The sequence below is a fragment of the Crocodylus siamensis genome, chromosome 4, assembly GCF_052110815.1.
Source record: "Crocodylus siamensis isolate JL-2025a chromosome 4, ASM5211081v1, whole genome shotgun sequence".
Taxonomy (NCBI): domain Eukaryota; kingdom Metazoa; phylum Chordata; order Crocodylia; family Crocodylidae; genus Crocodylus; species Crocodylus siamensis.
Genome location: NC_143398.1, coordinates 225124119 through 225139309, shown reverse-complemented (window position 1 = coordinate 225139309; position 15191 = coordinate 225124119). Strand labels below are relative to the sequence as shown.

Below are 15191 nucleotides of genomic sequence, written 5' to 3'. Positions count from 1 at the left end.
GAAGTACTTCTGGTCCACTTCCAGGTTCACTGCCAAGCATACAGGGAGCCCTCCCATGCTCCTGTGGGATGTTCCATCCACCCCCCCCCATCTCAGAGTTCATGAGCTGTGCCTGGTACCTCAAGGTATGTAGAAAAACATTTAAAGCTGTGTCTATGGCCAAATCACTGATTCTCCAAATCAGCATCCTATCTTCAGATTCAGCCAAATCATCTCAGAACAGTGATCTGAATCAATTTATCGAATTGCTGTCCCCAGTTTGGGCCAAATCTGAATCCAAATCGAATATGGCCTGTTTTACACACCCCTAACTGACATAGCTAAAAAGAGAGAACCTAAGAGTCCTGTTCATGGTCAACTGTTCTAACCATTTCATAGGATCATAGGAAAGGAGGGCTGGAAGGGACCTTACAAGTCTCTCCTCAATGCTGAGATCCAGAATTTGTCCTTTGAAAAAATGATAAGCATGGAGAGAAGGAATACATTTAAATACATAGAGTAACAGACAGGATGAAGAAGGGAAGCTCTATGTATAGTTTGTTTTTGCATATATGTCTTTCATTTTTCTCTAGTCCCCGTATAAAGAGAGGGTGTGTTTACATGCGTTAATATTGAAGCATTTATGCCTGTTGTTAGTTATACATCATTTAGGGCTGTGATCATAAATTGTTCAATCACAAGGTTTAGTCAAAGCTAGCATTCTTTACTGATGTCTTTTCCCAAGGGTCTTGAAAATTCGATTGTTCAAAGTGCAAATATGGTTTAGCAATCCTTTCCAAGAATCATTTATCAGAAATCCTAAGGAGGTAATATATAAAAGTGGGATAGGAAACCTGCATATTAAATGGGATTTACCAGCCAAAGCCTTTGGAACTGCTTTCCTGTGAATGACTGGAATGGAGCAGAACAAAGTCAATTATTGACTGTAATTAAGAAGTGGATGCATTTAAACTGTAGAGAGCAGTAGCAGTCTTTTTGAAACTGTCTAGTAACTCTGAAGATTAGTCTGAAGAAAGAGAGAAAAGGACATGAACTATATCTTACAGAGAGTATATGTTAGATTAACTCTCTTCCTCCTATTCTATGATGTAGGGTTTTTTTACTAATTTATTCATAAATCACTGATAATATATGATTATTACCATAACACATTCAGACAAAGAAACTTTTAAAATGTATTTCTCTTTGGTCTTGTTAGCAATGAAGTATCTCTTTTGCATATCATACAGTACAAATGTTTATGTAAGGCAAAAATACTTGTATTTTAATAAAGCCTGAATTTACTGAACGGAAGACTGAACTATGTTGTGTCCTTCTTAAGCCTTCAAAATACAGTAAATCTAATTATGTATGTTGCTCTTACTTTGAAAATGTTATTCCTTTTCATAATTTTAATAATGATTTGTTTATACTGGAAGAGATTTATTATATTGGATTGTCCTCTGTGTTTAGTCTAATTCATTTTCTGCATGTGTACATTAATAAAATGTAATGTTATATAAAACTTTTAGTGTGAATCAGGAAAAGATTTAGAGGTCAGGTCTATTAACCAGTTACCTTATCTTGATTTTGACTTTTCTGGGACAAACATCTACTTGTTGATAAATATACCAGTGGTTAACATAATTAGTCACTCACTCTGGGCTGATTCTCAACTTCATTGTCCCACTGTATTTCCCCAACTCATTCTCAAAGTTCCCCACCTCCTTCATGTTCCTGATGCAATGAGAAGCAGGTCCATTCGCAGTGTCTGGGACTCCCAGTAGATCTTCATAGCATTATGTGCATGAGAGTTCTCTGACTTTGATCCATTCTTCATCCAGGGTTAAAATTGAAGTGGTTTTTTGTTACATTTGGGTCATTCGCAGCTTAACCACACATAACAATTAAAACCTAATAACTGCTGCCCTTTTAAAATGCTCTTTTGAAACATCTCCAAATGTACGTGTCCATACCCTATATGTGATTTACCTGCTTGTAAAGGTCTGTGTGTGTAGATGCTGCTATAGATAATTACTTGAAATTATGTACTCAAAGGTGTTGTTTAACTGTCTAATATATCAGACACTCAAGTTGTTAAATGAAATGTACCCTTTGCACATCAACATGAGCTCCAAGTCTGGGGAGATTAACTGAGATGGCAATACCACACCATATCAGGTCATTGTGTGTCAGTAAATATCCATGGCCTTCACTCAGTGTTTCCTCACGATTTATTCAGGCAAAAACAAAAAAAACCCCTTGAACTCAACATGATTCTTGCTTGAGAAAGACTTGAATAAGGGCCTCAGGTTTTGGCCTGGTGTAACAAAGTATGAGGAGTGTTTGAATGACTGACCTAATTTACAGATGTGTTTCACATGCTCTATAATCTACAGTCAATGCCAAGTCATTCTGTAGTGTTGGTTGTAGCTGTGTTGGTCTAAGGACCTAGGCAGACAAGGTTCTTTGGGTAAATGTGATCTCACAATTCTAATCCTCAAAGAGAATTTAACAAAACACCTTTCATAGACAAGCCTATGAACTTCACTTCATTAATCTACTAGATACAAAAAATCATGGAATAAATATAGACATTGGATTTATGGCACATTATAACCTGCCTGACCTCTGATAACCCCAGGTAACCTCTACATTTTACCAGGTACATTCTGTCATCCGGGCAACTTTCCCCCTTTCTGCCCCCTACCTACCTGTCTCACACCTATTGTATCCCATGGCCTCTGATCCTCATTTGCATTTTCACAGAACTTCATTTTGCATGTTGGTTTTTGTTCCATCCAAGAGAATACAAAACAACAGCAGACTCTCCCTGTGCCTGAAGAAGGTTGTTTGTTCCCAAAAGCTTGCAAAGAACAAATTTTCCAACTATATAGTTGGTCTAATAAAAGATATCACATTTCCCCCAAAAACCTTGTCTGCCTAAGTCATTCTGAATGAAGACATGAGCGTTTTTTTCTCCAAACATGCATAATTTCTGTGCACTTTACTACCTTCTATTCCAACATTAGCCAGTGCTCTTCTTGGTGACCTGGGTTCCCCTCTCAGTGGCTCATCTTTCACCACAGTAAAATGGGAACAATGATACCCATTGCATTTGTAAAATTCTTTGAGACCTTCTCCTAAGGACTGTATGTAAGCTAAGTGTCATTATTATTGTAACATTTCACAGAATAATTCAGAAGGAAAGAATAAAATAAAGAATTAAAGATAGAGTAAAACATACATATTTATACCAAGAATTGTTATATTAGACAGTGGAACAGCATGCAAAGGGCTGAATATTCTTTTGGTATATATTCACATTGTGGGGTCAAAATGTAAATTGACTTGTATTTAAATAAACTATTTTCAAACTAGAATCTCAGGTGAATAATATATTTATAAGCTTAAATATAGAGAAATCAAATGTAAAAAAGTGTAATTATATTGGACTCCCAGTAGAAACCTAGAAAGACAGGAAATTTACAATTAATTCAAACAAATGCATGTGATTTTTTTCTTCAGAGTACTTTGATTTGAATTTGAACTGTCTGTCTTAACTTTGAATTTCCTGGCTTTTCTTAGCTTGTGTCACATTAATATTATTTTTGCTCTATTTATATTTAATATTTGTATTACTGAGACAATAACTTATTTGTTGTGACATAGTCTAACAGTTTCAGAGAGAGCTTCAAAACTACTTGGTAACTCTCAGTTCTTTATGAGATAATTACTGGCACAAAAGGAAGCATTTCATTGTCTATTACCAAAAACAGAATAAACCAAAATGATCTATCTTGTTCAGTTTGCTTACCTGTCATTCCCCTCCCCCCAGATCACAACAGTATCAGGAAATGAGTTCCTTCTTCAGTCGGATATTGACTTCATCATATTGGATTGGTTCCACGCTATCAAAAATGCAATTGACAGATTGGTATGTATTTGTTTTGGCTGTTACCTTTATTAATTAAGATGTAGCAATTTAAACTTCATTTGCTTAGGCATCTACACAGGTTTTAGACAGGCAGAAAGCTAGCTAGCTTGAGAGACTTTGCTTTAATCTGAAGGATATATAAATATGTATGTATATCTAGTAAAAAATGTCAGATAAACAAGGTTGTTGGACTAAAATGTCATTTGATTCCTGTTTTAAAACAGAATGCTGCATTTATTTCTCTGGAATAACAAGGACATTGGTTTACTGTGGGTTGTAAAAGCATACTAGCACTTAAAAACTAATGAATTTTTACATTTCTGTTTATGCAGCCTACACTATATAATCTTCAATAGAACTATTAATACATTTGAGCCTTTTATGCATTTTCATATTATTTATTCAGAAGAATAAGACTAGCAAATAATATTCCTTTGTAACTGATTGCTGTTATTCTCCCAGGAAGACTGGGGTTTCTTCTAAAAGTAAGTAGGGCTATATTTTTTTAAACAGTTTTTAATTACCCAACCAGATTCAGCTCAACCTTTTTTTTCCCCCTTCTTGCCACACTCAGTGTTAATTCCAAATTCTGCTTTTCTAATTCTGCCTGATACAAGAACAGATTTTCCTTTTTTAGGACATAGACCCCTCCTGATTGCTGTGAAGCCTAGTGAGAATATTATTCCGCTTTACTGCATTTTCTAATGGGTTTTTTTCCTTGAATTGTAATTGATTACACCTGAAAATGTGGTCTGGCTACACCTGAAAATGTGGCCCCTGCTACACATTATATATATTGTGCAATTAACTGGTGAATGGCACAATAAATGTAGACCAGCCACACATGCAAAGTAAAACTGGCCACAAGTGCAAAGTAATTATCATACAATCAAAATGACTATCCAGCTATAAAAAGAGCCAACCAGTTATAAAGTTAGTGCTTGAAAATGTGTACCAGTCTATAGCTGGTTTCAATCCAGCTTTAATTTGAATGTGATTGAAGGGTCCTATGATGCCTTTATAGGGGCTGATTTGAGTGTTGATTTGAAATTTGTTTAAAAAAATTAGAGTACATCTACACATGTGCTTTACTGTAGTTGACTAATTAGCTCTGCAATAAAGTGTTACCATATACACATACTCAGGTGTTAGGGTGTAGTAAATGAGTACTTAACTCCACCAAAGTGCATGTGTAGATGCTGACAGGGGAATGAAGGTGCATAAGTGTGAGAGGCTGCCTGCTGCCTAGCCCTGCACTTTAGCACCCTCTTGTCCCAGCTATCCCCCGCACTGCCCAATGGCACCACCCGGACCTCCTTCCAGCCTAGAGCTGCTCTGCCCTGGCTCAACCTGCTGCAGTCCTGGGTGCACATGTAGATACTGTGCCCAACAGCAGGAGACTCCAGTGCAAATTGTGCTGGAGTTTATTACATCACCTCAGTGGCATGTGTAGATGAACCCATAGGCAATGGAATCCTGTACTTGTAGGCTACAATAAGCCAAAAAGTGTTTGATCTGATGTGTGTTTTCATATTGCATATTGGATTGGATGAGCATACAGATACTTGAGCTGTGCAATTTTTTACCTGTGAAGGGCTTGCCCATACCATTTATACAGGACAAAATGTCCTCAGATCAGTATGGGGTAACCCCCATAACTTCTAAGATAATGTTTCCCCTTGAAAAGGCTTCTAAGTGATAATAGGTGAAGCTATGGCAGCATCTCCATCTGGTCTGATCATGAGGCTTGTGGGACTGAGCATCATCATTTACAGGGGCACTATGCATCTTGTTGCCAGCAGTCTCATTCTGGTTATCTCCTCTGTGGATGAACTGGGGCAGCAAGGGAGCTCTGCATTCTTTCATTCTCTCCATCCCAAAATGCATTACAGATCTCATCTAAGCCCAAAGCAGTGGTATTTGAAATTCAGCCTCTGTACAGGTTGTTGGACTACATGACCCATGAGGTGCCTTTCAATCCTGATTCTATATACTTTAATTTTCTAATAGATTAAAACATGTTTCTTTTCAGTATTTAAGAAAACTTCCTCTATGCAATAATTAAAAAACACACAGTGCACACATATGGGGAAATTATTTAAATCACTATGGTAAAAATTTAAGCCTTTTCTTTTCCAATTTACTTTGATATCTGAAATTTATTTGAAAAATTAAAACCTAACCATACCATTCATAAAACAGCAGCATTCTATTGAACCGAGTTTGTATTATATTGTCCTTAAATTATTACATCATCTGGTATAAATGTCTATCAGGTTCTGATTCTGTGTTAGTTTAATGTAATTTTGCATTTAAGTGCTACATATACATTTATAAAAAAAAAGGAAAAAATATATATTTCTAGCCAAAAGAGCAGCGTTGTACATCAAGAAACCTGGAGCTGAAACTTAGAAGATCATCTAGCAGTGAATTATTGAGCACCTTTGATACTGAGAGCAAAGAACCAAAAACTGAACACAGAAAATCTTTAAGTAAGTATTATTTAGAACAAAATAATTCTTTGTGTAAGATCATGTCTATTAGATACAGAATGTAACAAAAATGAGAATTAATATGAAGGCCAATTTTCTCCCTTGTTGTGTATGCATAATTTGCTTCTTAGGAAAGTGCAATTCCTACCCCCAAGTATCTCAACAGAGACATGATTTCCTAACCGAAAGAAGGTCCTGCAGAAGCAAAGACAGTTTTTAAAGGAGTTTATTTTAAGAAGCAAGCAACTTGGTTCCAATGCTAAATTCTGTTGCTGTCAGTTGATTTCTATTTCAGTAAAAGAAACGAATGTTAGTAAAGTAATTTTGTCTGACAGAAGTTTGTGCACTTAAGGTTTTTATGGAAGCGGCAGGTCACGTGTCAGACAGCCAGAAATCTAGCTATAATTTTTTGAAAGAGCTAAATTCCAAAGGCTTCATTTTATGATAAGAGAAAATGTTCTGAGTTTGCTGTTTTGTTTGATATGATACACACCTACTCATTCTAACTCACTTTCAGCTTTAGGCCCACATACTACAATGAGATGTATAGCTGTGTATGTTTGCCTGAATCTGATTCTATATATCTTGTTACAAAATCAAGGCCAGAGATATTTAGGTTGTATATGCCTTAGAATTACCACAGATAGGTGAATTGATTATTTTTTTCTCCTTTGTAAAAGGTTTTAGAGAGAGAGATATAGAGATACATATAATGAGAATCACATAATATATGTGAAAAGCAAAATTAGCTTGACACTCATTTTGCCAGCTGTATCCATATTTGCTCCCTCTGCCTTATCCAGTTCAGGAGATGTGCTCAGGATTTTTCTCTCTTCAACGAAATGTAAAACAGCTTGAATAGTCTTATATTTTTGTATTGTGCCTTACATTTTATGTCTCAGCTCAAGTATAATTATGGTCAGCAAATGGTGAAACAGTTTAGGGTCTGATGCTGTGTCCGTTGAAGTTAATGGCAAAATGCCCTTTAACTGTCTCACCACTTTCTGACCTCCCTCTTCATGGTATCATAAGTTTTCTTATATTTTTTTAAACTGTGATTTAGGAGACAGAGCAAAAGAAAGTTATCACTACCAGTGACATAAACTTAGTGTACATTTCTTTTTAAACCTTAGAGAGCTGTGAATAACTTTCTTGTTAGAGGCTATTTAAACTGTTTAAAAAATTGAAAGTATCTGCTGTGAAATCTTATTGAATTGAGGCTTGTATTTAAATAGTGTAGACTGGCTAGCTTCAAAAATATGAATCTGGAATTTTTTATGGCCCCTTGAGATTAAGCAATTATGTGGAATTAGAAAAATCATAGTATTCACTTACTTATTAGTAGTCTAAGCACAAACTATATTGTCAGTTTTCTGCCTTTGGCTTTCTGTGCCCTTAATGTTCACACAAGTATCGTCGCCAGAATTATTGGCAGCTAGAGCCAAAATTGCTTTAAAAAGGCATGAGAACTGGTAATGACACATTGTTAGCAGTTAACAGGTGGTCGTTTCATTGTCCAGTTTGACTGCAGAGCACAGAGAAGATATTTGCAGTATCTGCAAGTGTGTTTATAAAGTTATTATAAAGTTTAAACAGTTTTATCATCTTTCTAGTACTCCCGTGTTATTGGTTACTACAAGCAAAGTCAAGTAAAAAAAAAAAATAGATGTTTAAAGAATGTTTATATATCACTTAGCCTAACACAAACCAAGACATTGAAAGCTAAGGAAGACTTTCTTTATAGGGAAGAGAGGCAACTGGTGTACGTTTAAAGGCCCACGTTACCTCTAGATAATGTTAGTAAACTATCCAAATGCAATTCCTATTAAACTATATTTTCTTCTATATTCTCAAATGTTACAACTCTAAAAAGGACTCAGATATATGGTTCTAGATACTGAAATTTTCTGAGAGAAACTGCTATGCTGAGCTTCAGCCCAAACCATGATACCAATATATACCTCAATTAAAGCCTAGAGTGGCTGCTCCTATGAAATAAGTAGTGCATTTTCTGTGCTTCTTTGATGCTTAGTGCTGAGCTTCCAAAAAGTGATAGTTATGTTTGACAACTTGACAATGGCTGCTTACATTCAAATAGGAGAATTCACCCACACTTCTCCCCTGCTAGAAAAACTTACATGGAGATGCCTAAGCAGACATTTGAATCCTGAGCCCCTAAAGAGCAGAGAGATTGCTGTGCTAATACTGCACAGACAGGGGGTGTCTGTGCACACATCTCAGCATGCTCTGCAGGCTCCCTCAGCCTGCCTGATGACAGATAGCAGCAGTGCAGAGGGCCATCCTAATTCATAGTTTCATAGTTAGTAGTGTTGGAAGGGACCTGAGCAGATCATCAGGTCCAACCCCCTGCCATGGCAGGAAAGACTACTGGGGTCAAATGACCCCAGCAAGGTGATTGTCTAGCCTTGTCTTAAAGACCCCCAGGGTAGGAGCCAGCACCACTTCTCTTGGAAGTTGGTTCCAGATCCTAGCCGCCCTGACAGTGAAGTAGCGAGATCCTAGCCGCCCTGACAGTGAAGTAGCGCCTCCTGATGTCTAATCTGAATCTGCCCTCCGCCAGCTTATGACCGTTATTCCTGGTCACTCCTGGGAGTGCTCGGGGGAACAGGGACTCCCCCAGTGCCTGCTGGTCCCCTCTGACTAGTTTGTAACAAGCCACTAGATCCCCCCTCAGCCTTCTCTTGTGGAGGCTGAACAGGTTCAGGTCCCGTAGCTTGTCCTCATAGGGCCTGCCCTGCTGTCCCCTGATCATGCGAGTGGCCCTCCTCTGGACACTCTCCACGCTGTCCACATCCCTCTTGAAGTGCAGCGCCCAGAACTGGACTCGGTACTCCAACTGCGGCCTGACCAGTGCCGCATAGACGGGGAGGATCACCTCCTTGGACTTACTTGAGATGCATCTGTGGATGCACAACAAGGTGCGGTTGGCCTTCCTGACTGCATCCCCACACTGCCGGCCCATGTTCATCTTGGCATCAGTGATGACTCCAAGATCCTTTTCTGCCTCTGCCCTGATGAGAAAGGAGTTCCCCAACCTGTAGGTATGGTGCTCGTTCTTCCTCCCCAGGTGCATCACCTCACACTTGTCAGTGTTGAATCCCATCCTATTCTCATCCGCCCACCCCTGTAACCTGTCTAGGTCCAATTATAGCCAATTCCTTCCTTCTAACATGCCCACATCCCCCCACATCTTAGTGTCATCAGCAAATTTGAACAGGGTGCTTTTTACCCCCTCATCCAAGTCACTGATAAAGATGTTGAGCACTCCAGGCCCGAGGACCGAGCCCTGCGGAACCCCACTGCCCATGTCCTTCCAGGCTGAAAATGACCCATCCCCTACCACTCTCTGGGTGCGGCCCTCCATCCAGTTGGCGACCCATTTGACTGTGTAGGTGTCGACACCAGAGTCCTCCAGTTTTTTAATGAAAACGGGGTGAGAGATACTGTCGAAGGCCTTCCAAAAGTCCAGAAAGACTACGTCCACTGCTACCCCTGCATCTAAGGATTTGGTGATCTGCTTGTAGAAGGCCACCAGGTTGGTCTGACAGGACCTGCCTCTAATGAACCCAAGCATAATCTCCCCTGATGGCCCCTCATGGACACATGCCAAAATAATTCTCTCAAAAAGCTTACCCAGGATCAAGGTAAGACTAGCTGGCCTATAGTTCTCCAGGTCCTCCTTCCTCCCTTTTTTGAAGATGAGAACCACATTGGCCCTCTTCCAGTCCTCTGGCACCACATCAGAGCACCACGAATGCTTTTAAAGCCATGCCAGGGTTCCTGCATTGACCTCAGCTAATTCCCTTAGCACTCTGGGGTGGAGATCATTTGGACCAGCTGATTTAAATACATCCAGTCCCTCCAGAAGTTCCCTGACTAGATCCTCCCTGCCCCTTGGCCTAGGTGCGCCTCCCCTAGGGCCTGAGGGAGGCCCAGCGGGGGGGCTGATCTGGTCCCTGCTCAGGAAAATGGAGGCAAAGAAGTTGTTAAATAGGTTAGCTTTGTTGTCTTGTGTGACAACCAAATTTCCTAGCATGTCTTGCAGGGGCCCCACATTACCTGGTACCTTCTTTTTGCCCCCTATGTATTTAAAAAAGGACTTCTTCTTGTCCTTGATCTGGGAAGCTAGTCCCAGTTCCATCTCTGCCTTGGCCTTCCTGACTGGCCCCCTGCATCCCCAAGCAACTGCAGTATAGTCCTTGCTGGTGATGGCCTCTCCCTTCCATTGGGTGTACACCTCCCTTTTAGCTAGAAGACATTCCTGGATGCTTTTGCTGAGCCATGGGGGCTTTTTTGCCCTCCTTCTCCCTTTGATCCATGTTGGGATTACCTCCCTTTGGGCTTGGAGGATCGTCTCCTTGGACACCTGGCTCCCCACCCGTCTGGGACCTCAGTGCTTCCCTGACTATTCTCCTTAGCTCATTGAAGTCTGCCCTCCTGAAATCTAGGGCTGCTGCCTTGCTTCAGGCCTTTGCCACTTGCACTGGCTGGTGAATTCCAGCAGGCAATGATCACTGTCACCCAGGTAGTCCAGCATTTGCAGCCTGCTCACCAGATTATCACCCATGGCCAGCGCTAGGTCCAACAAGGCATCTCCCCTGGTGGGGCTGTGCACCTCCTGAGTTAGATGGAGGTCCAGGGTTAGACTGGCTGACCCAGATTGCTCAATCAGCCTGTGTCTCCCTACAGCACAATGTGGATTGTGAAGGGGGTATGTTTTGCTCCCTGCTTGGCTGGAGTAGTACAGTCCAGCCCAAATGACACACTGTTGGAGGAGAGGGTGCAAGGGGTTGAAAGCAAAGCATGTGTTTTCAGCACTGCACATTAGGGCAACCTGATGCACACTTATTTAGTACCGCACTTTGCAGGTACTAAATTTAATGTTCATTAGGAAAAGTGCATTAATGCACATGTAGATGTGCCTGGAATGATTTAACCCTAGATGTTCCAAGGTTATTTTTCAGCTGTAGTGGCCATTTTTTCTCTGGGAGAAAAATCCTGAACATCTATACACTCATAGTTTCTCCTGGGAAAGTAACAACTCTCCCAGAAGAAAATTAATGTTTGTATGTGGCCATTCATTCTACTGGAAACAGGACTCAAACCACCAAAGTCAGTTTATACAAGCCAATTATCTGCACCTCAATGATAAAGGTTTTCTGTCACCAGTGACTTGGTTTGTATTCAGTCCAATGAACTAGTAGTTAGATTTCTTCTTAGGCTAATAGTTTGATAAGCTTTTAAGCTAATAACAGAGCAAAGATGGCATTGTTAAACAATATTGTTATAAACCAAAGCCACAGTCCTTCCTTAGGATATGTTGGGGTCCATTACCATTTGTCTTACAAGACCCCTAGTACACACTCATTTAAAAAAGGGATAGGATTTGATCCTCAATCCCAACAATCATGCCTACTGCCAGGCCATATATGCATGTCAGGGCCTTTTTTTTACATGCCACATAAGCATGGCAAGACGTGATTTTGGGATCAGGGATCAGGTCCCAGTGATTGCCAGTTCAGGGAGAATCTGGGCTCCCACTGCACCAGCAAGTTGAAAGCCAGATGCTCAATATTAGCTGAACCCAAACAGTCTCAGGCCGGGGACTGACAGTCAGCTGACTGTCCACATTGAAGCTGGTTCCAGACCTCAGTGCAGTCCTGGGATTCAGACTGACAATCGATTGCAGCATCAGAACTGCACTAAGGCCAGTTCAAGACTCTAGTATGGTCCTGGGGCTGAGACTACCAATCAGCTGAATGTCAATCCTAACCCTGGGAGTAGACCAGTGTCTTAAAGTCTGTGGTTACCTTGCCACATGTACCATTTAAGGTGCAAAGGAAACCAGGCTGTGGCAAGGCACCTGCAGTGCCTGCCACTTCAAGGTTTCAAGTTGGCAGTGGAGCAGCCAGCAGGTGAGTGCTAGCCTCATCAAGGCTAGCACATGACCCTAGGAGGACCCTGGGATTGGTCTGAGGAGCAGCCTCCATTTTAACCCAGACCCTCAGAGAGAGAAGCAGCAGTCTGAGCTGAGCAGGCAAGGAGGCAACATCAGGCTGAGCTGCTCCTGAAACATCTTGGAGGTAAGGTCAGGAGCTATGGGGATGGTTTGGAGGGTGCCAGTCCTGGCTATGACCTAAAACTGCATCCTGCTGGGGAAGGGTGGCCTGGTGGGACTCCCTGTGGTGGGGGAGTCCCCAGTAAATGTCAGAATAGTTACCTCCCTGATGAAAGGTGAGGAGGGGCACCTGAAAACCACAGCTTCCACCTAAAAGTGGGTTACAATATAGGGTGAGAGACCCTGGTGTTAAGGGCCAGGCACAGCGGCAGCCCCCAGGGTAAAAGACCCCAATGCAAGGGGCACCCACCTGGGCCCCATCAGGTGAAAGACCTCAGCGGCCCAGAGGGGCTGAGCAAGAGAAACAGCCCAGAGTGAGGCTGAGTGTGGCCCTAGGAAGGGGGCAGAAGGCCCAGTGAGGTCTGAGTGATAGTGAAGCGGCCCAGAGTGAGCTGAGTGCGGCCCTAGTAAAGGGGCAGAAGGCCCAGTGTGGTGGCCAGAATTTAAGTGGCTCATTTGAGGGCAGTAAAATGAGTGGCCCTATTGAGGGGCAGAATTACTGAATTGTGAATAGGGAAATACTGGATGTGATAATATAGAAATACCAGATGTGAGAATCAATATCAGCAAGGCCTGAGACACGTGTAAAGGAAGGTCGGAGCGTGTACCAAGGTCCTTGGCATCAAAAAGGAGAGCAATAGGCAGCCTCCCGCCTTAGAAAGAGCAATCATATTTATTCCATCAAGTCAAGGCAGGTGAGCAAAGCAGAGGTTTAGGCCTGAACAGGCAGGCGGCCAGCACTGAGACCCAACCCTAAAAAGCTAGCCTGTTACAGAGGCACAAAAACATTACATATTTTTTATGGAATATTTTTATCGTTGATTTCCCTTTTTTGTTGTACCATTTATTCCTTGAACATGGAATACTAGTTTATTACATGTGGTGCAATTAATGGGTCAGTCATGCCTTAATTAGAATGTCTGTCAAGGGCCTTACAGAATCAGCCAGTATACAGCTTTAACTTCCACAACTAGTACTTATGCAAAAAGAGCACTTTTTGTTGTAAGGAAAGTAAGCTGAAGGCCTTTGCCTTTGCTGCAGAAAAGTGAGCTGGCAAGAGCAGCACCCTTTATGTGAAGGGCACTGGTGTTATCCAAGATATTTTTTTGAGTCAGTGGGAATATTATAGATCAGTATATCATCGTTCAGACCTAAAACTCTTCCACAAAGCTGCCAAGAAGGGTACTAATTACAGGCAATCATAATAGTGCCTTTTGTAGTGCTGACACCTGTTCACCAGTAAATGGTCTTCAACTACCACATTCATTTTTTACAGAGTACTGAACAGGCCATTAGCTAGTAACAACTTGTAGTCTCAAATTGAAACTGGCATTGCAATAGGTACTCATAGATAGATAATGAAAAGATCTGTAATTTGTTACCAATCCATAAGGTCCTTCAATTCATCAGAAAGCAGAGACTTAATATATGTTACCAAATAAAATACTAACAAGGAAATATTGTCCACTACCAATAAAACGTAATTCTGTATTCACTGATATTCTTATCACATCTTTGTGCAGTATGCAGTGATGGTAGTGTTTTGTGCATTTTGTTCCTTTGGGTTTTTTCACTCAGTAGGGACCTCTTGTGGATAAGACAAGTCTTGAATAGCTAGAAGCTTCTCTCTGCAGACTGAAGGCAGAATTCTATTTTTTTTCCCTTTTCCAAATGGAAACAAACGGCTTCTCAGTAGGAAGAGTGCCCTTTGGCTACTGTATCAATCTGAGGGCTGCTCTTGTCAAAATGCACAGTCACAAACTTGATAATGCAATACATTCCAAAAACACTATATTTCCAACCTGTTTTCCATCATTTCCTTATGGCGTCACATTTACTCAGTTCACCACATTCTTATTAATATTTTACATTTCCTTGAAAGTGATGGAATTCTATTTTTATTACAAAAGCAACAAGAATAAATACTAATTGTTGTCAGTTATTTCCTTATGTAGTGGGAACAGTAATCTGTTCCCACAGCTTTAGGTTGCCAAGACAAAATAATTAAATATTTTACGGATTAAAAACACCCTGTGATATTGGATAAACCCACTTTTATTTCCTTGTTTGCTATATAATAGTTGAATTAATGCATCTTGATTAAGTTGTCTAACTGTTTATGTTGTTTCTAATTGTTTTTAAATTTTCTCAACCTTAAAATATCCCATTTCTAAAATGCATCCTGTAAATCATTCAAAACCCATCACTATATAGCTATTCAACATTTTCCATTATATTTGGGTACAATATTCGGAAATCTTGTCCATGTGAAAATGACATATAGACTCTAAAATGAGAGATAAAATCTGAATGGCCCATGCCTTAGGAGTTGTCTGACTGATATTTCTCATCATTTTCGTACCTCAATAGATATACTTACACGTGCACTTTAATGCGTATTTAGCTATTCTAATGCACATTAAAGCATCACAGAAAAACTGTGCGCTTTCACTAATGCACATTAAAATTGGCTAATGTGCCTTTTTCACAATGAAGGCACTAAATTTAATGTGCATTAGCAAAAGCCTACAGGCATACCTCGGAGATATTGCGGGTTTGGTTCCAGACCACCGCAATAAAGCGAATATCGCAATAAAGCGAGTCACACGAATTTTTTGGTTTCCCAGTGCATATAAAAGTTATG

General features: G+C 40.6%; 1 protein-coding gene across 1 annotated transcript in view; it reads left to right on the top strand.

The window, feature by feature from the left end:
* Window positions 1-15191, top strand: part of ARHGAP15 (Rho GTPase activating protein 15) — a 507565-nt gene that overhangs the window by 237397 nt on the left and 254977 nt on the right. Inside the window, exons 7-8 of the mRNA XM_090041263.1 lie at window positions 3818-3916; window positions 6282-6408. Of these exons, the coding sequence (XP_089897389.1) occupies window positions 3818-3916; window positions 6282-6408 (226 nt within the window). The remainder of the gene's footprint in view (window positions 1-3817; window positions 3917-6281; window positions 6409-15191) is intronic.